This window comes from Engraulis encrasicolus, chromosome 4 (genome assembly GCF_034702125.1).
Source record: "Engraulis encrasicolus isolate BLACKSEA-1 chromosome 4, IST_EnEncr_1.0, whole genome shotgun sequence".
In the NCBI taxonomy this organism is placed as follows: domain Eukaryota; kingdom Metazoa; phylum Chordata; class Actinopteri; order Clupeiformes; family Engraulidae; genus Engraulis; species Engraulis encrasicolus.
This window is the reverse complement of record NC_085860.1, coordinates 30,698,932-30,720,253: the sequence shown is the minus strand read 5'-3', so window position 1 is coordinate 30,720,253 and position 21,322 is coordinate 30,698,932. Positions and strand designations below refer to the sequence as shown.

Genomic DNA, 21,322 nt, shown 5'->3' with positions numbered 1-21,322 from the left:
TGTGTGTGTGTCTGTCTCTGTGTGTCTATATAAGCACGTTCAATGTACCTTGCGAATACATAAATATTTTTTGGCTATTTAGCATGAAATGCTGCTCATTACTGTAACTAGTTGAAAAAGAAGATAGTCTTAGTCCTTTTCTCAATGAATACACAATTGAGCTGCCTTGCAATGGACTTAATCAACAGTGAAATATTTCATGGTAGAATAGGATCAGCCATATTAACGGCCTACTGAAGAACAAATACACCTGTGTGAACAAGGTCTTGTTCTGAATGACCCAAGCAATGAGAGAGAGAGAGAGAGAGAGAGAGAGAGAGAGAGAGAGAGAGAGAAAGAGAGAGAAAGAGAGGGAGAGGAAGAAAGAGAGAGTGCATAACGAGAGAGAAGAGGAAATGGGTGGTCCAGCAGGCTTAGTGGGACACTGGCCTAATGCTGAAGGGCAGAGTGGCCCCGACACTGCTGAGACTCCGAGAGGAGTCCGTTAGTGTATGTCGATGTGCATGTCCCTGTCGGTGTGTGTGTGTGTGTGTGTGTGTGTGTGAGAGTGTGTGTGTGTGTGTGTGTGTGCGTGCATGTTGGAGCGCGAAGGCACTGTGCTCAACATGCCTGCTGGTCTCTTGGAGCAAATGCTGTACTTTACAGCCCTGCACACACACACGCACACGCACACGCACACGCACACGCACACGCACACGCACATGCACACACACACACACACACACACACACACACACACGCACACGCACACGCACACGCACACGCACACGCACACGCACACAGATACATGCACACTGAAGGACTGAAGGAATGCACTGTTCCAAATCACTGGTAGCCCAGCTCTTTCTTCTACAGTCATCCTTTACTTGATTTGCCACAATAAATGTCAGTTCTTTGTAGCAATAGTTTAATTATAATGCCATAATTACTGACATAAACAGACGTTCTGCCTACGCATTACACAAAACGACTGCACATTGAAAGGAGTCCCATGGCAGTATAATTGGTTGCACACACACCACTTTCATAGCTGTAGCAGTAAAACAGAATAAAAAACACAGGACACAAGCATGTATGTTATTAAGACATAAAAGGCATTCAGCATGATGCTGGAGGCAAACGATGCCTCTCGCTGTTTCCTTTTCCTTTTCTTTTGTACAGTTCCTCAGCTGGTACTTACTTGTGTGTGTAGCCATCTGGGGTTGCCGTCAAGTTGACTTGCATGATGTGCTGAAACTCTGTATCATTGCAGCAATACTTGAAGGCGGTGTTGTTATGGTAACAGCAGAACATGTAGGTCTTGTTGTCGGAGAGGCGCGGGCAGTGGAAACCAAAGTGGTAACGCCCCTTGTGGTCAGTGTATGGCTCGCAGACCCGAAAATGGGCTGAAAGAGCTTTGGGAAGTGATAAGAACAAATAGGTTACATTACACATGATGGCACCGCCCAACATGAAGTTTGCCAACATAGCCATCTAAAAAACAAAACGCAACAGTCCCAATTCATGCAAAGACTAGTGTTTTCCCAACTCATTAATTTATTCAGAGATTATTTAATATTGAATAGCAGAACAAAAAACATGACCTTTACAAATAAAAGTCCAGTACTGTATATGAGATGTAAGGTGACATTAATTATGCTGTACATGAGCTACGTATATTATACGAGGTTCATCTAACTACTGGGATTCAACATCCCCCTGTAGGAACCTCATGATCAGACAACATGATGAAAGAGATTGTTCCACAATGATTGAAGCGGCGTGAAAATCACTCGCTAGGCCAGAATCATGGAGGTGATCAGCAGTCACCAATCTTTCTGTGAAATGAACTGTAGCGACAAGCAGCGAGTCGAGGCTTCTCTCCTCCGTTCCAATCATGCCACCCATTAAGCCTAATGAATAGGTGAAAGAGCCATGAATCTTACCAGCGGACTGAGTTTGCTAGGCAAGGAGACAGATGTTGATACAGATATTGGAAAACGCAGTGAGCATGTACATGGCACGCGTCAGACATATTAAGCAAGGCAGGAAAGCATTTGGACATTCTCTAATGGAAAATATAATTCCAATTCATTTTTCAGTCCCATAACATGGTGATTAACTTATGAAGTGCATGCAGAATTTATAGGGGTAGCAGACTTTATAGGGTAACAAGCAACATATACACAACCAGGTTAAATGATTACAGGTAAACTTGAATGCCCTGTCCCTCAATGATGCCACAAAAAACCTTGAATCTAAGTGTGAAAATGACACGGAATGATTGAAACGACATTGTTGAGGGTGACAAAAGAAACTGGCAGAGTCTTTTACGAGTTATCAGGAATGGTAAGCGAAAAACGTCAGAAAAGATAAAAACACTCAAATGATTGCTAATGACACTGGAGGGCAAGACTCTACTTTTTCTTTCCTGTGCTCCTTCCTAATCAGATTGTCCTTTGCCTGAACCTGCACAATGGGATCACTTAGAACAATAATGCTTCCTGTGAGATTGTTGAAAGAGAATAATCGCATTTCCGATGACAGCGAGAGCCCGCAATGACTCCAGACAAGACGCAGTGTTTGAGCGACCTCCAGGTCTACGGTAATACCTCTGCCGTTATGTATGACAGCAGCCTGGGTGCTCTGTGGCCTGACAAACAGAGAGCAACAATGTGGTTGAGGGACACTGCAGGTTGACCTGACCGTGTTCCAACTGAAAAACGAAATGTTTAAAAGTTACTCTTCGACTCGTACACAGTAAAACATGCAGTATTAATGCAGCCCTTTGAGAGTCAATTTAACATCTTCTAGATTGTACATGGCTTGGTCCCAGAGTAGTCTAAGTGTTGAATTAACACTGCATTTTTTTTAACTGTGTATTGTTGCCTCTCAGCTGACAAATTCAGTCAGCTCAGCATGTTTTGGGACCCAACAGCAGTCGAACATGACAAGCACCCAGCCCTAACAGCCCCTTTTCCTGCTGCCCCAACTCTCGCCTCTCCTACAGAAACCCAGATAAGGGTCTAATCTGCGCCAGAGCCTGCGGTTGCTTATGCACAATTAGCTCGCCCGCTCCTCTCGGAGTGACTGATCTGTGGCTCAGGCACAGCGAGCGAGAGGGACAGACTGTCATTAGCATTTAGATGGGACCACGGAGAGAGAGGCAGCTCTGATAAGAAGAACGCATCCGGGAGAGCGCAGAGTCGCAGAGGATCGCCCACTCATATGGGGTTTTTCTAACCTGCGTCAATGAGAGAGACAATGGGGTAAAACAGGACGCGGAGTCAATGCAATGTCACTCTGGAGGGTTCGTAGCACTTCCAAGTGTAGTGAAAGTAAGGCACGGTGGGGTTTACAGGCTGATTGTGCAGGAGCTGAATGGGCACCAGGTTGAAATCTCACACTTTAACACTGATATACATGACAACAAAGCATCTACACTTCAGTCAATATCGAACACCATGATCAAAAGTTGAAGGTTGAAACAGCAGCTTTGATGCGCAATGATAATGGTAATACACACAACATATGTAAACGATTGATGTCCACACAGCATATGCAAATCAAACAAAAGTTACATAATTCATGCACCGTAGCTCTTTTCATAACATTGTGTACCAGAAAAAGTACAAAAGGAAAGGAGAAATGCCAATCTGGAATGATTTAATAAAACACAGCTGCCTCATTCAAACACAAACTGTTCCTGTTGCTTCTATGCCAATCTCCTGTGGTGTGAGCGATTGGGTAGTTTCACAAAACTGTTAAAACCTGTCAGACCTGTGACTACTTTACAATACGCAGATCAGCGGGACAATAATGGGATGTCAGTCATTAAACGTGTCACCGCACTGCGTAATGATGTAATGCTGTCTGTAACTGCCGTGGACACACACAATACACGTAATCTTGAAAAATAATGTTCAGCGTTTTGTTGTCTGTAATTAGGAATGCAGAGAAATGCTGAGGGCATAACCTCCCCAAGGGGAGCAGGGATTTCAGAGCCCAGATATTTGGCATGTCTCTCTGGGAACGGATTTGAGCTTGTTTTGACTATGGCACGACTATAAACCTAGTCTTCCTTTAGGGGATTTCAGGGCCTCGTCAGATGTTGCGCTGAGATGTTTGGAGGGAATCAACCCTTGACGTTTTAAAAGCAATGCAATGATGTGTATGCTTAACATAGTTTGCTTTACATTACTGGAATGTCAACATCAAGAGGATGGTGTGGATTTTGACAATCTGTGTAATGGAAGCTTAAGTGTTAAATGGGCTTTAATTAAGAGTAATGCTAATGTTTACACATTATGGTATGTATACCAGAGACACAAGTGGCATTAAGTGTCTTAAGTCGGCATACCAGCGCTTTTTTTTCCCTTCAAAACTCTGACGAATAGCATTTTCTATTGTACTCTATTGGCAGCACATCTTTCCTTTACCCCTCTCCCAAAAAGACGTTGGGCTTTCAGAACAAGTACCTCCCCAATCATCACTAGCATAAATAATTGAGAGTGTGTGTTGTACTTTGTGATATTTACAAAGTAAAACAAACCCCCATCCCGTCATCAGCTCCACGTCCTGAAAATGCACTGGGCAGAATTCCTGGAAAAGTTAAGTGCTGCTACTGTAGCTAAACTAAAAGCCTAGCACTTTCCTGCCCCTTTTCTTTCAGACTTCCTCTCCTTTTTTGGAGGAGATTCCTTGTAGGTTTTCCCAAACTGATCCAGGAGCAATTTAAACAAACGTCCACATGGCAGATGAGCTCACAGCTGCCACATCGGTTAAGCAGGGGACTACTCACAGAATGTTTTTTTTTTCTTTCCCACTGCAGGACTTCTGTCTAACAGGCCTGGCTGTCTGCTCATGTTATGCATGATGGTCCGAGGAAGGTCAAGATCAGGGCTCACCATCAATGTGAAGCGCTTTGGACATTGACGTTGAATGCAACAGCCACCAGCCCTGTTCCTTTACAATCACTCTGGGACTAATAAAACTGATCTCTTCTCTACAGAGAACTGGGGCAAGACGTGACTACACAAAATATGGCAAAACAAAAACACAAAAGGAGGACACAGTGAAGACAATGGATGTAAGAGATGGGCCACCTACATTCAGCAGCTACAATACAGTCCCACACATATTTCAAAAAGGAGGTTTTTGGTATGTGTGGCACTGTAGTGTAGCTTGTGAATCCAGGATGCCCGTCACTATCACAACAGAGAGTAAGAGATGGATGCACTGGATGTCTGTGACAACTTAGCTCTGCAACTCACCTGCTGTGGACAGCAGGAGGAAGATGACAGTCAGGATGTTGAAGGACTGCCGGCTGGTGGCAGTCATCTTCTTGTCCCCACACAGTAGCGGAGGAGAGAGGGCTGGGCGGCTGAAGGAGAGAAGGGGGCCAGGGCCGGGGCTGGAGCTGCTGTGGCTTCAAGTCACTTGAGCATCTTGCTCTACCTGTACCTTTGGCTGGTCCAACTCATGGCTTTTGGAGTGATGCCCCTGATGACCTTGAAGGGTAAAAAGGTCAAAGGTCATGGTTGTGCTTGACACTGTGCATGCATATAGCCCAACACATCAGATATATTGCTGTTAAAGACAGCCTTAGCCTTAGTCTCACTGCAGGGCCAGCCCCGGGCTGGCCCGGACAAAAGGGGGCTGACGGTGATCTCATCAAAAGGGGGCTAGGTGCTAAAGATGGCCGCCGGGCCAGGTTGTGGGGCTAAGGGCCGCTTTCCCTGGCCCGTCGAATTCGATGGGCCAGCAAGCACCGCCGAGGCTCGGAGGCGGGGTCAACCTCGGGCGATATAGCCCACGTGCGATATAGCCTACCAGACCTTCGGCGATAATAGCGCAAAAGCTAAATAAGCCGACATAAATGTCATGTGTGAGTATTTGTGAGACACTTTTTATTGGTGTCCAGTGGAAAGCATGCCAAATCACGATAATGGCACAAGAGTTGGCGGCTAAAAGCAGAAAAAAGCCGACATGACTTAGCTATGACATCCCAAGTTTAAGTGTAGTGGTGCCCATGATGCCCTGATAACAACAAAAAAGTTATGTTGGCTAAATAACTTTAAAAACACAAACAGAAGTGCCAAAGTTGCATCTTATGAAATTATGCCATAAGAAAGCCAAACACCCCAAACTAATAATTTGCCCAGAATTTAGCGATAAGTCCCCCATGCAGCCACATTATTACACAGTAAAGCACAGCTGTTATTGACTTAGGCCTATTTAAAATCATCCTCACTCTGCTGCCCTAGTGTCTCATGTTTTGCAGACATACTAAACCATAGGCATACGTTTTGCAGACATGTGCCATAGTGCGCACACTTAGAATTCCCTGCAGGACACACACCGATGTTATGCAGATTGAACGACTTGTAGGCTACGCTACTTCCGTGGCTACTTTAATAAATAGTCGCTATTCCCCTGGCTCATCATTTTCTATAGCAGCTGATGAAGATGCTATGTCTCCGGGATTTGGTCTCTTTTCACATGGTAACTTATTCAATTACCTGCACATTCACCATGAATAGACAGGTGGCACGCCGCAACGAGGGGGTGTGTCGCTATGTCCGGGGCTCATAATTTTCTATAGCAACTGATGAAGGTGCTATGTCTCCGGGATTTGGTCTCCTTTCACATGGTAACTTATTCAATTACCTGCACATTCATGTCTCGCTATGTCCGGGGCTCATGCTTCTGTGCGCTATTGGGGGGATTAACTGGGCATGTTCGCACGTCTCCTTCTGTTCACTCTCAGTAGTCGAGCTGCTCGTATTTTCATGCGTCTTTGTCTTCTTAACATGCGCTGCGTCCCATACAGCTTCTGAATCGACAACTTTGCCATGTAATAAAACTGTTCTTGAAAGGCAAGCCATTTTCTTTGCAGTTCTTCTCGTCTATGTCCGTAGGCTACGAGCCAAACGGCGACCTGCTCCAGCAGAGTTTGCTCAATTTTCTTCTCCTTCTTTGTCGTTGTTCTGTTGTTGTCCTTCTGTGATTTGGGGCGAAAGTGGGCTGTGCCCGACTGACGTTTCACAAACAAGGCGTGTACCTGAATGTGCCTGGGGTCGGCTATGAGTCCGATCAGGCAAAAAATGGCCCGGGGCCGGCAGCTCCGAGCCGGCCACTCTCCTGAGCCCCGGGCGGCCCCGGGCCGCTGAAGCGCGGCTAATGAGACCAAGGCTATTGGTCTCTTTGTAAATACTGTATATGGTTGCTTTGTTGTGTTCTGGGGAGCATTTGTCCTTCCAAAGAAATTAATTGATTATTACTATTGTACTATAACTTATTGTGTGTGTGTGTGTGTGTGTGTGTGTGTGTGTGTGTGTGTGTGTGTGTGTGTGTGTGTGTGTGTGTGTGTGTGTGTGTGTGTGTGTGTGTGTGTGCGTGTGTGTGCCTGCACCTTGGGGATTAAAAAAAAAAAAAGTTGGTGTACTGTTATAGACTGTGGAGTACTGTAGTCTGAGTAATGGAGTTTGCAATACTTGACACACCATGCAAGCATATTAAAGACATGATTTTTCATGCAACTGTGTCAGTGGTGCTACATACAACACTAACTAAGTAATTTGCAACTCCATCACTAATTAGTTTGTACACACTTACTGTGTGAGTGAATTAGTGGTTGCTGATGTGTAGCTCATATGTGAACCGTGTTTAATTGCAGTAGGGAAATTAGCATTCTGACTGAGTTTCACAAACTGTCAGAGGTGTCGGGAAGCTTAGTGATTATTTTTTGGCTTTCACGAAGAAACTATGATCCTCATCTTAGAGGGCAATTGAACACATCCTCAACATTTTTATCTTACCACCACCATCAAATTCAAAGTATTCATTGTGATTGGAAAAATTGCACTTTTCATACATAAAAAGGAGGATCTTCTCCATGGTCCGCCATTTTGAATTTCCAGATGCTGCAAAAATGACTGTACTTGGGCCATACTAGAAAATATTAGTTTATTTTTTTTAGTAAACTTTCATGAAAAGATCAAATTTGGCAATAGGCAACCCAGTTTCAACGAGCAGCATAATTGCAGTACCTTTTTTGACCTTTTGACCTGCTCAGTGTACCTTTAACTGTTCCATTTCATAGCTGGCAAATGTCTGTGTCAATGTTACATGCGTCACATATGAAGTGCACAATGCAAACAAACAAAACGAAACCCATCTAATAAACGCTTGTGAATACTCGCATTCATCCAGGACATGGTAGTCCACACGACTGAGCTCTTTGGACTAGCTAATACACAAACAATGAATAAAATTGTTCCACTAGAGTAGGTTTGCTACAATCTCTGTGTTGTTTGTCTGGGTTTATTTATTTCCCCCCAGGTGACAGGGATGTGCTTGGTCTCCTCCAGAGGCTTGTTAGAGAGCCCTGCTTCGTTAGAAGCCTGGGTGCGACTGAATACAGGCAGTCTAACAGTCATTAGTTGTTTTTTTTTCTGCAAAGTGACGGGGGTTTCCATTAAGCTATTCCTGCTCCTTTCCTCACTGCTCATTATGCATAAACCTATAGGAAATCCCCTGCCTTGGCATGTTTACTTGGCCCTGTTATTCCACATGTCTGTGATACAATAAGTGATGCAGTGTGTCTAGGTTGTACTGACATGACCCTATAAGATCAAAAGAATTCAGGCTGGGGGGAGTTTACGTAATCAGATTCGTTTGAATCACCCAACCAAGAAAAGCCATACATGCATACAGACACACATCACTTTAGAATTACTTCATGTGTGTGCTTGAGAAGCCAATCACATTGTGTCCCGGTAGTCAAGGCAACACAAGTGTAAGTGGCATTTTTTTTAGTTGTCATGAAAACATCATTGTGTTATGGGGTTACATTTTTGTGTAGTCAAGGGAAACAAGGCGTAGTATGCATCTTTTAGCTGTCATGAAAACATCATTGTGCTATAAGGTTGAATTTCTGTATGGAAAATAACTCAAATCAACGGTGAAAAAAATCCAAGAGATGGATATGGCACTGCATATTTTACTGCAGGTGTTATATGATGGCTTGTCTGGGGCTGCTGCCTGCAAACAGGCAAATGTTTACTCAGCTGGTACAGATGGTGCCCTCAGTTTTAGAGCCATACATTCAGACTTACAACAAATAGACAAATGTCACAGGGAAAACAGTTTTGGTGTCAAGTGTAGCATGGAAAAAAAACATTAACAACCGTTTTAATACACCTTCACAGGTGTGCTTTCTGCTGTTGCTTTCATTAATTACATAAACAGCAACAAATGAGCAAAAAGTAAAAGTCGACCCAGTTCTGCGAGGAACCATGCTACTATTTTGTTTGTAAGTTATTTATAGATAAAAGAAAGGATGGAATCAGCGAGAGCACAAAGATGTGTGCTAATGACTTTTGTAGCCCTGCTGTCTGAAATGGGATGTCAAAAATTGAAATATAATTTATCTATTACTTTTCAAATCACACCCTGTATTTTTTCTCTATATGACTATCTAAAACCTTAACCAGTGCCGTCATTCAAAAGCAAGAGAACATTTATGTGTATCTAAATTTGATTTGCAAGTACTTTTGTATGTTTTGTGTCTTAGATGTTCATATTGCTGAAGGAATTGAAATCCAAAATACATGGACTGCACAGTGTTGGCCAGCACTGAGCTGGATTATGTTAGATAATGACGGGAAAAAAGACAAAGACTCCAAAGACACAGGTTAATTAAAAAACAAACCAAAACTGTTTGAAGTGTACCACACTATATGGATAGTGTGGTACTACAGTACACTTCAAACACAATGTGTGATTTAATACCAGACAAATGCATGTGCTAAATGAGACCATTTTATACAATGTAATGATGTCAATGTAAATGTCAGAACATCGCAGCATGGATTACTTCATATCCATGGTCCCCCACAGAACTGCATTTGGAAAATGCTTATTCCAATTTAGTGCAGGAATATCTGGTGAAAGATGAAACTCTCTAAAAGTCATAAAGCACTATACAAACTCATGATCATCAAAGGAATTGATAAAGCAACAGTTGTATTTGAATGAACATACATTATTTTTTTCATTAATGAGAGCCATTCAATGAGTGGGGAGAGACCCATAGATACAGTATTCTCACTCATGGGTGCCATTGATTTCTCTGAGCCCTCTCTGTCTCTCTTATATTTCAGCTGCTGAATTGGAGGATGTCGATATCCTGCTCATTCATAAAGATTGAGCAGGCAATTTGGCATGGGATTTGACAGTTATCTGACGTTCTGTGAGGACCTCTGTTGTGCCTTAAGGACCTCTGTTGTGCCTTAAGGACCTGCCTTGCTGTCTGTCATGGGCTCCTACTTGCTACCTTGTTTGGTGGGCTTGGCCTGAGGACCTGTGGTTTAGGTAAAGTAATCAGCACCTATCAGCATCAAGGAGAGGTTGTGGGATTGATCTTTAAGGGATGTGGATAGGTGTGCTATAAACTAAAAGTGAATTTGATACCAGACATTACATCAAAATGTAGGTTGTTTTAAGAATAAAAAAACAAAAAAACAAACAAACACTGAAATGTTATAGAATCCTACATGGATAAAACTGGTGCTCTGCTTCCAAAGAATGTGCAGTGATGGAAGCTACTTTGGATGGATATAAATCATTTTATTACAAAGTGTTGGCTAATTAAGGGATTGTTTGCTTTGAACATAATTCAATAGGAGGTACCACTCGACAAGTTGAGGCAAACATAGGCTAGGATACTGTGCTTAATTGCAAGCTTGCCACTTAGAGTTTGGGAATTAATACTTTTTGGCAGAAGAGTTTTAGAGATTGCCTAAAATGCTTTGAACCTACCCTAATTGATACACACCAAAAGCAAAGCACACCTTGGGACACAGACCGTGTTTCATGTCAGGCACATGGGGCTACAAGCAAGAAAAAAAGAGATGAGGATGAAGAGACTGAAAAAAAGACATTATATGACCCTCTTTCTCACTGATAATATTAATTCATCAAGCTGAAAGCAAAGGAAATACATAATAAGCCCTCCAGGAAATATCCAAATGATTCATGCCCGCCTGTCAGAGAAACTGGAGAGCCTTGAGTGTAATTCTGGGCCACGTTTTGATCCTTGCCTGTGAGAGATGACCGAAGCTGGGCCTAGGACATCCATCATGTCCCTGCATGTCTATCAGTCACATCCCCCGAGAGCATATCAGCTTCTTGAGCGGCATTACTTAGCTCCACAAGGGGAGCAGGACATTCTTACTTATTAACTTCTGTTTCATGCAGGGGATGTGTGGGGAATGCAATGCACCCCCCTTACTGTTTAGGCAAAAACCATGGTGAACTGGACTTGACTACACACTGCCACCAAGGAGGACAGTACACCCATTGGGCTTTGAAGGACAGATTGGCCCTCTTTCCTTTTTCTTCGTAAGTATACTTCTGTGTGGAAGGGAGGCTGTACACACTTTATCACTCTGACACACATCAACAAAGTTACGCCTGTCTCATTCGGCTTTTCCCAGCTGCTACGCTGCTCATTCATGTATACGCCCTCATGCTGCCTCCTGGTAATCTATGTAAACCAATTAAATTGTGTAACAGCGTTTGGGTGAGGGAGGGAATGAGGGAGGGGGTGGCTGCATTTAATTGTAATGGGAAAAATGAACAGCGCAATCCATGTCTCTCATCCTTATTTAATGAGACAATCCCTCACTATAAAACAGCATTTCAATAGTACCAGCAGCCAGGGAGGCATTATTGGCTGCTATGTGGCGTTATTGCTCTGTACACACAGCTGTTAATATATATATATATTTGCCAGGTCAAAGATCAGTTTTAGACAGCATGCTAGTTCTCCCAATGGATGGAGTAGATCTCTCGACAAAGATTTGTATTTTATTTCATTTTATTTTATTTAAATTCAAATTCCAAAATGGCTTGAAGGATAGTCATCACTTCAGAAAATGATGTTGTGAACATCAAAACATTAGTTGGTGTGTTTACTTTGCACCCAAAAAATATGTTAAAAGCTGCAGTGTGCTCAGGCTCCTTCCTCATACATTGTAGGCATCATAATGCATATAGATTAGGAATTTTCGAAACATCAAAAATAATGAGCTCTCAATCCTGTTTATCTTGACAGATAAGGTACAAAGTCTAGATCTGAGGGTTCTTTGCTGTGACTTGAACTTGATTAAATCTGATTGTCTACGAGTTGTAAGCCTCTGCACAATGCTGTTCCCTTGGAAACCTGATGTCACACACAAAAAAATGAAATGTTCTTGCCTTAGTTGCAGTAAGTACCAATTAACATACCGTATGTATATGCCTGACAACTGTCTCTTGTGGGGAGAGCAGAGATGCTGCTGCATACTGTATTAAGTGTTACACAATTTTAGCCTCTTTTTGTGGCTGTCGGCAACTTCTGTTTGCTTTTTTCCAGTGCTTTGTTAAGCCGACATCATCAGCAGAAGCAGCAATCAACCAGGACAAAGCCACCCGTAATGGGTGGGTGGGAGCCTTACTTTTTTGTCTTTTCTTGCTGGATCAGAGGGGGGGGAAAGGCAGATTTTTAATAACGGAACAAAATGCAGGCTACTATCAAGCTTATCTCACCATTAAAAGTCCCAAGGCCAAACACTACAATAAAAAAAACCCATTAACCGATGTGTGTCTTTGTATTGTGAAGGGTAGAGCCGCGTTTTTAAACGTTGGCAACCCATGCTCCTCTCTGCCATCTAAGCAGCAGCATCCCTCTCCATGGGTTCAAAAGATGCCTGAGTGTCGCTACCTCAGCTCGAACTGTGAATACATGAACTCATTATCTTGCTCCGAAACTTTGAAGACTCCAAAGGAGCCTGGGCTAAGATGTTATGAACACTCCTTTCTGACAGAGAATTAAAGTATCGTTTCCTCTCTGTACCAAGTGATAAAAATGCACTCGTGGTTGAACGGTTTATAATGAGGCTGCCAAGGGAGTCTAATGCACTGGATTCATTATGAGACCAGGGGCTCAAAGTGGGCCAAGGAATTGGAATTTATAATACTACAACATTATGTAACCTGTAACTGAAACACCATCTAGCCCATGGTGACACGGAAGTATAAAGACCCATGTTAAATCCTGTACATATGAGCTATAGATTACGGAATAAAGAAGCATGAATGGAATACAGTCTAACACAGGGGTGTCAAACATACGGCCCGCGGGCCGCATCCGGCCCGCCAGAGGGTTCCATCCGGCCCGGATGTTAAAAAAAAAAAAAATTTTAACTTTTTTTTTTTTTTAATGAAATAACCGAAATGCGCAATTACGGCCCTCGGGGCAAAATCGAGACCTGCATGACATTAACCCAATGGTCCCTCTGTTACACTGTAGTAAAGTGCACATCACACTTCTATTATAAATAGTGAATTTATACTGTAACAGGCATTTGATAAAGCTCATATATTTTAGCCTTCATATATGGAGATAAAAATGTTAATACTTCTTATTCGTATTGTATTGGTATTGGTTGTAATTGATTGAATAAATATAATTGGATTTGTATTGGTTCCTATTAAGCTCAAACTGGAAACGGGATGTTAGAATGCGTGAAAATGCAGGAAATTACATATAAGAAATACAAAATTTTCTGGGGGAAAACCCCCAGCTTCCCTGACAAAATGAACTGTCCCATATTTCATTAATTGACGGTTGGCAATGAATGAATGAAGTCAAGGAATTGTTCCATAGAATTATCAGTATTGCATTGCTTTCTACATATTCAACACACTTAAAACGTGATAGTACTGAACACTAATCCTCTGCTTTACGTTTTTTTTTTTTTTTGCGATGATGTTACTAATGCGGCCCGCTTGAGGTCCACATGGGTTGTATGCGGCCCCCGGACCAAAATGAGTTTGACACCCCTGGTCTAACACATTGGGGAATGAAATGTGTGTGCTAAAGCGTAGGAGACTAAAAAAAGGTACATTATGTTTATGCATCAGCAACTAAACTCAAGGCAGAAAGAATTAACTGCAAACTCCCGTTTCCATATTGCACCGAGACGCAGTAACATATTTAGGTTACAGTCCATTCAGTCTGATGTTGTATTTCTGGACCAACCAGAGGATGGTACTACATCACAAATCCCTTTTTTCAGCGAATCCATCAGATGCTCTAATTTTTTTTTTTTTAAATCACTACTTTACCTGCAATTTCGTCTGACTAATGGGGAGTGACTCAATGCCCATAAAGCTGAAATATATCATGAGAAGATTGACCTGGCAGAGAGGATCAGATTGCCTTGTTGTCTATGGTCTACTTGGCAGAGCAACAGCCTCCTGACCCTGTGCTTCTTTCCGGTGCGCCATCTCCCTATCGTATTGTGGGAAACAACAACACAGCGCCCAGTCAGATGCACTTACTGTAGGCTACTAATGGAGATGATGGAACGCTAATTGTTGACAGGAAATGGGAAAAATTGATTTTCTTTTTTTTCCTGGACAGGCTGTTCTGTCTGTTCTGGGCCCAGTAATGATGGTAATAAGGGGGGCTTGTCTTGCACTCTTTTGGACATAAACCAGCTCAGTGCACTCGCCTACGATAGTAGTTCCCAAAATGTGAGTTGGGACCCATTGGGGTGGGGGGGGTGGGGGGGGTGGGGTGTTGGGGTGTAGGTTGTGGAGGTGCTGCAGGGAGGAAGAAAGAAGGGACTTAAAATAAAATTCTACAGTAGCAGCAGAGATTCTTTAAGTATATAGAGATATGCCAATGTAATAGGTTGCTATGGGCACCTAACATGACCAGGTTTCGGTCTGCCTAAAGGGGCGTGTCATAATACTCATTGAATAGAACAGTCCCTTAGGTCTGCCTAGGTCTGCCTAAAGGGGGACCCCCCCCACCCCCCACCCTCCCCCTTGCAATAATAGAACCCGGAAACAATGGGCCAATGGAACCTCTCTCTCTACTCTCTCTGGTAGCAGTATTCAAATGTTGGGCGTTTGGAATATTGGAATGAGGGGGTGGGGGTCTACAAAATATTCTTGGGTCCAAAAGGGGGTTGCAGCAGAAATCAGTTTAGAATCTACTGGCTCTACGTCTCTTTGCTGAGACTCAGCGCTTTCTCATAAACATCTGATTCTTGGCCCAACACAGCCTTGACCCAGAGGCACTTGGCAAAACGAGAGTTTTTGTATAAATGTAACTACATCTGACAGTTATACTTCCTTTCATTTGAGTAGACAACATAATGAGACAAAATAGGGAGATACATAGTTTTATGGGGAAAATCAATATGCTTACAGCTTGAAAATCATGAGAATTTTTCTTGCAATCTTATTCTATTTTAATATTAGATTGTAATTTCTAGGCCACGATTTTTTCATTGCTGCAATGCTTCCACTTAAATGTTTTGAAAGGGCTTTCTCTCCAAGGTTTTTAGTTTGTTTATTAGTTTGCTGCCCTTTTGCAAGGATACTGCTTGCCAAGACAACTGTTTGAATGTCAACGTTTCTCTTCTAGAGGCTCCCAAGAGTGCTGCGCAAAATAGTTGTCTGCTTTTAGACTAATTTCAGAACTATTCTCTGTGCCCATTTAGCAACATTGAGAGTAGCTTTTGAAGGAGCAAGCCTTTTTCAGTTTGCATGCATTGCTAGGTATTTGTAAAGCCATAATGATATAGATTATGCTATATTCATTACAGGTCTGTATTGTCTTACCGTATATGTGCCAAGGTAGAGAATAGCTGAACAGATGGTCAAGGTTGAGCAGTGAAATAAAGCTATTGATATCTCACTTCACAGCAGGCAGTCCCCTGTCTTCTTTTTTCCCCCTTGATAATTCTCCTTCCTGCATATGCATTCATCCTCCGTCTTAATAGATGTGAAGTAAAGCTGCAAATCTCCATTTAGTATTCCCTCGGTGGCAAAAATCAATATGAATTTTCTCAACAACACACGATATCGATAGGCAATCTACCATGTTTATTAGCTGTATACAGCGTACCCATACTTTAAGTACAGTACCTTAGATGGACAATAATGCAGTGTGACCCGTGTATAGCAGTGATTCTCAAACTGTGGGCCAGGGCTGACTGGTGGGCCCTGAAGGTATACCTTTTTTTATTTTTTGAAGCCTTTTATTATTTTTTGTGATAAGACCGTGCAGGAGAGGTAGGAAGCGAGTTGGGAGAAAGAGACGGGGAAGAATTGGCAAATGACCTGGGTCGGAATCGAACCCAGGTCGCCGGCATAGCAGTCCAGTGCCGCGCCATTAGAGCCGTGGCTGGGCTGGCCCTGAAATCATTTTCTAAAAATCCAAATAATATTTATTATGTGAGTGTTGCTGTTGACTATTTATTTGAGTTGTATTGTTCATTTGGCCAGAGATGAGCCCCAAACATTTGTGAAAACTTCAAGTGGGCCCCAAGTTGGAAAATGTTGGGAACCCCCCGTGTAGATTCGGTGAGGTTGGCCATTACATAGTATTGCCCATATTATTCTCTTCTTGACTCATTTGCCAAAGTATTCTGTAAGCAAGGCATGAATTCATTGTAATGTGATTCAGCCTGATACGATTTGCCCTTTGATTAGATTAGTGTCCACTCCAAGGGACAGCCGTTTCCCTGATGCTATCTAGCTACCATATTCAATGACTCTGGACTCCATATGGCAGGAAGGAAGTTTGAAATAAACATCCAAAGACACTGACAATGACCCTGAAAATGACATAACTGCAGCAAACCATAAACCCTGCTGCTAGAATAATCATAAATGGTATGAAAGAATATATGTAGCCCACACATCGGGCCTCCTTTAAATCACAGACAAAATGCAAATCAATATCAAGCTAATTAAGTATCCAGGTACCTACATTTGATAATTACATACCTTCTCAGCTAAAACATCAGCCAGTTCTACACACAGTAGCCCTCAATGGCTTAAGCTTATGAAAGCACCCTTCACTCAATAACACATCATGCATTTCTCACTATAATTTCAATTATGGCCTATTGTGTGAAATTCTACACATCAAACACAGTTATTCATTTGCTCATTAAAGCATTTGCTTTTCCACACTCCTGCATTTCATTATGCAGGTTTCCTTATCCTAAAGAACAGCTTATTTGAATAATGTGAGGCCCATGTACACACACACACACACACACACACACACACACACACACACACACACACACACACACACACACACACACACACACACACACACACACACACACACACACACACACACACACACACACACACACACACACACACACACACACAGGATTGTTTCTCAAATTCATGTCAAACAATATGTATGTCCATATCAGATCAATCTAACATCAACTTGGTCATGGATCTAAGAGTTTCAACTTTTAGGAAAAGTATTTCATAACCACCCTCCGCTACCTCCTGCGCTACCTCCTGGGTAAAGCATTTGGAGGATCTTGGTGAGAGCCAAATTGCACGAAAAACATTTTAGCAACAACAGCAACGTGTAACAAAACAAAAAAACTGTTATATTTTCCTAATAAAGTCATCTACTCTCAGTGAACAATGAACATGAACAAAGCCAAAATGGATGACTAAGTAAGTAGCTCATTTATAGAGCCGAAAAGACGAAAACAGCATGCTGATTAGCACTCAACCGAGTTGCTACTCTTCAGTCACACGTCTGGGAATGTGACAGTGGAGTTACTCACTTGCTGCGTGCAATCCCACTCAACAACAGCAACATTCCCGGGATGGTGTGAGGGCTGAGGGTTGCGGCAATGGCGCCTCCTGCATAACTGTCATCTCCTGTTAACAGACGCCTCAGTTCCTGGCTCTCGGCTCTCCTGTTGGCCGTCATCCACGGCACGAAGAGAGAGTTCTCTTTGTTTTTCGAAACCGACATGTTTTATATCGTTCACAAAAAGCCATCACTAAACTGTTATGTTAGAGAAACAGACTGCTATAAATCATGTGGGTCATAGAGTCCCCCCCCATAACACACTGCCCTTTACTTGACCTGGTCAGATCATTGGACACCAATCTGAAAACAGACAGACAAAACAGCATCATACACTACACTGATTGCCACAATTCCACGTCAGCGGAGAGGACAATCTCATGATGGATAAAGACACAGTTAACCTGCGATCAATCAAAGCACTACCAAAACAACAGAGTAAACACATGCAGTGTCAATCTAACACTTAGAGAGTCAATTTGCCATCTTCGACAGTGTATTTGATCCCATAGTACTCTCCAAGTGTTGAATTACAGTAACACTGTATTTTCTTTTCTTTTACTGTGATCCAGCAAAGGTAATGGCCTTCCTGTAATGACATGGTTGGCCCTGGCCAGTGAAGTGGCTGGGCTTGTCAGATAATTGGTATTGATGGGAAGATGAGCCTCTCCAAATGGGAAAATCCTTTGTGTTGTCAAGACCTGGGGATGGATGTATGTCTGGACTTTCAGGCCCCACCCTATATAGCCTTATACATGTACAATACACAAGACCAAACATTCATCCACCTTCATCATCACATCCAGACACATTTATGGTAAGATCAATTAATATTGATCCATTAATCACTTAATATTCATGTACAGATCTGTCTGAGAATATCCCTGGCACAACATTCAATAAGATGCAAATGTTGCCAAAAAAAGGTCAGTGGTGGCCTACAAAGACTTCTGATATACCATCACTGTACATCAAGTATTACGCTTTTTCAAGCTTGTTCCATGGTTTTAAAAAGACATTGTCTTGGTCACTGGTTGCCCACCGTACCACAAGTCAATTTAGCATTTTCAACCAAAATGGTAAAACTGGTCCACTTTGAAATGCAACGATGTAGCTAAGAATCGATCCAGACTAAACACACTTGTCATGACCTTTTAGCAGGCCATTGTTTCACTTCAAAATTTTCCTTTCAGGAGCAATGGTGATGGTCGAAGCCATTCTGTAACACTGAGCCTACATTTCTCTAGGTGTTGCACTACTAAAAACATTGGGTACCATTATTTTACGGAGTCTTTGTTGGTGTAACTACATGTAGAAACATAATAATAATAAATAAATACCTAATTATAACCTTTAGGTACATTGCATTTTGTTGCGTCTTGTCAAGTTGCCACTCCAATATGCATTTATTCATTACAACACGTAACATTTGCCGTGTTAATTCAATATGTAGACTGATATAGTGTTGGCCTTATTTTATGTGTTGAATTAACACAACAAACCCTTCTGTGAAAATATACAGTCTACAGTATGGGGCTGTTGGGACTACGGAGGCGTTGTTTCAGAAAATGTGTTGACTTGATGCATTTTGCTTATCAGAAGCAAACCAAGATGTATCAAGCAGCTAAATGCAGACTTGCTGTTTGAAGGGGGAAAAGCTCCTTTCAGCATAACAAGAGGCCACAAGAACACATTAATTAGTAATGTTTCTCCCAAAAGCACTACAGTAGATGTTCCACGGCAGCAAGAACATTTCTTCCTGTTATTTACTTGTTAGTTAAAGTGGTAAGACATGGCAGACCACTGTATTACAAATCAATTGAGTAGCCCAGATGCAAAGTTACAATACTGTACCTTCATAAAGGCAGTTGTCACTCGAGTGTAGCATTGCATCTTGTCTAGTTTTGTACTGTATGCAGTCGTAACTCAACCCACTGGCAAGTGCTTTTACACATGTCTACTGTAGTTCATTTCTATTGGTCATAGCAGTAACATAGCATACTGCCATAGCAGTCCAAATGGGCCGTCATAGATTTCTGATACCTTCAAAGAATACCTACACCCACACCTGACAAGCATATAGAAAATAGAATTATTCCAGGCTTTTTGTTCACTTCTATGAATAACGCTTTTTAAAATAATTTATGGATCCAATGCCTATGCCTGGCCTTTTGTAGTTCTTGCTTCTATGTAACCAACAGCTTTCCTATAATAGGTACACCATCCATGACCTTATCCTCCTGTGAGGTAGTAGTTCCTTTAATCAACACAACAAACGGTATGAAATAACATTTTCATGAAGTTGGATATTAAACCATGTCCTTCTCACCCAGAGTAAACAGTATATGGGAGCAAGCTGACCGGGAGGCTCTATCGGCTGTCTAACCTTTGACCTGAGGGCGGGGGGAGGGGCCGGTCGCAGCAGTATTGCAGGTAGACAATTTAACAACAAGTCTGCTGGCAGGTACCCTTCCCTGTGGCTCCCTCTCTCCGAAAATATCAACTCATTATTCATAAGAGTTCTCTACAATGAATATCAACTCATTATTCATAACAAGTTGCTCTATGTACAACGATTAACCTTCTCAGCTCTGTCTGCTGTGATGAAGTGCATTACTGCTAATGGTCTCAGAAAGCCCAAATCCTCTCAGATTTGTATGTTCAGCTGCCCGGCATCTCACTGGTGACCTGCCCTGTCTTCTTATTACACACTCGTGTGGAAACACATGCCACACGGAGAAGCAGGGGTCAACACAGGAATCAAAGATGTGTAAGAAATGATTACTGAAATGAGTACTGCCTTTTCCTTGTTTGTAGGTCTAATACCCACATATCATACATGTGGAAACACACATTCTGGCAAGGGATTCACATCCAGACACACATGCATGCAGTACACGCACGCACGCACGCTCTCTCTCTCTCTCTCTCTCTCTCACACACACACACACACACACACACACACACACACACACACACACACACACACACACACACACACACACACACACACACACACACACACACACACAGACACACACACACAAACACACAGCAGTGTGTAAAATAATATCATTAGTCTGGGAGAAGGCTGCCTCAGTGGAGCACAGAGGGATTTTCCTTTTATTTTCCTTTTAAAATCCCCTCATGCGCTACAGCCCACCCCCACATGCCTGTTTCCAAGTTACCAATACAGCTTGCCAATCCCATTTAATTGCCTCGCGAGCACAGGGAAAGTCAAGGGAGAGAAAGAGAGAGTGAGAAAAGGATGGAGAGCGATATATAATATATATATATATATATAATATATATATATATATATATATATATATATAGAGAGAGAGAGAGAGAAACAAAGACGAAGTCCACCTGGATATCAGACAGTGTTCTAAGCCAAGTGAACAAACAGTGAGTTGAGATGAACTGATTTATGGAACTTAAAAACAGAGAGGAAAAGAGACGAGATGCAGGGAAAAGAGACGCAGAGTTCTGCCAAGCGATTTAAGATGAACTTTTCATTACAGCGCAAAGGCTCTTCATGTTCTCAACGTCAAGATGATACTTATCAATTTATAATGAGCAGAACCACTCTATAATACAGTATAAAGCGCAGTCACAGACAAAAGGAAAGACAGGCGTCTA

At 42.3% G+C, this 21,322-nt stretch overlaps 1 protein-coding gene across 4 annotated transcripts in view; it reads right to left on the bottom strand.

Moving 5' to 3' along the window:
- The window catches only part of shisal1b (shisa like 1b), a 77,558-nt gene that overhangs the window by 9,752 nt on the left and 46,484 nt on the right, over positions 1-21,322 (bottom strand). For all 4 annotated transcript variants that reach the window (XM_063196102.1, XM_063196103.1, XM_063196104.1 and 1 more), the window contains 2 exons: positions 5,253-5,489; positions 1,181-1,394 (listed from right to left, as the gene is read on the bottom strand). In XM_063196102.1, coding sequence (XP_063052172.1) covers positions 1,181-1,394; positions 5,253-5,319 — 281 coding nt within the window. In that variant the 5' untranslated portion in view covers positions 5,320-5,489. The remainder of the gene's footprint in view (positions 1-1,180; positions 1,395-5,252; positions 5,490-21,322) is intronic.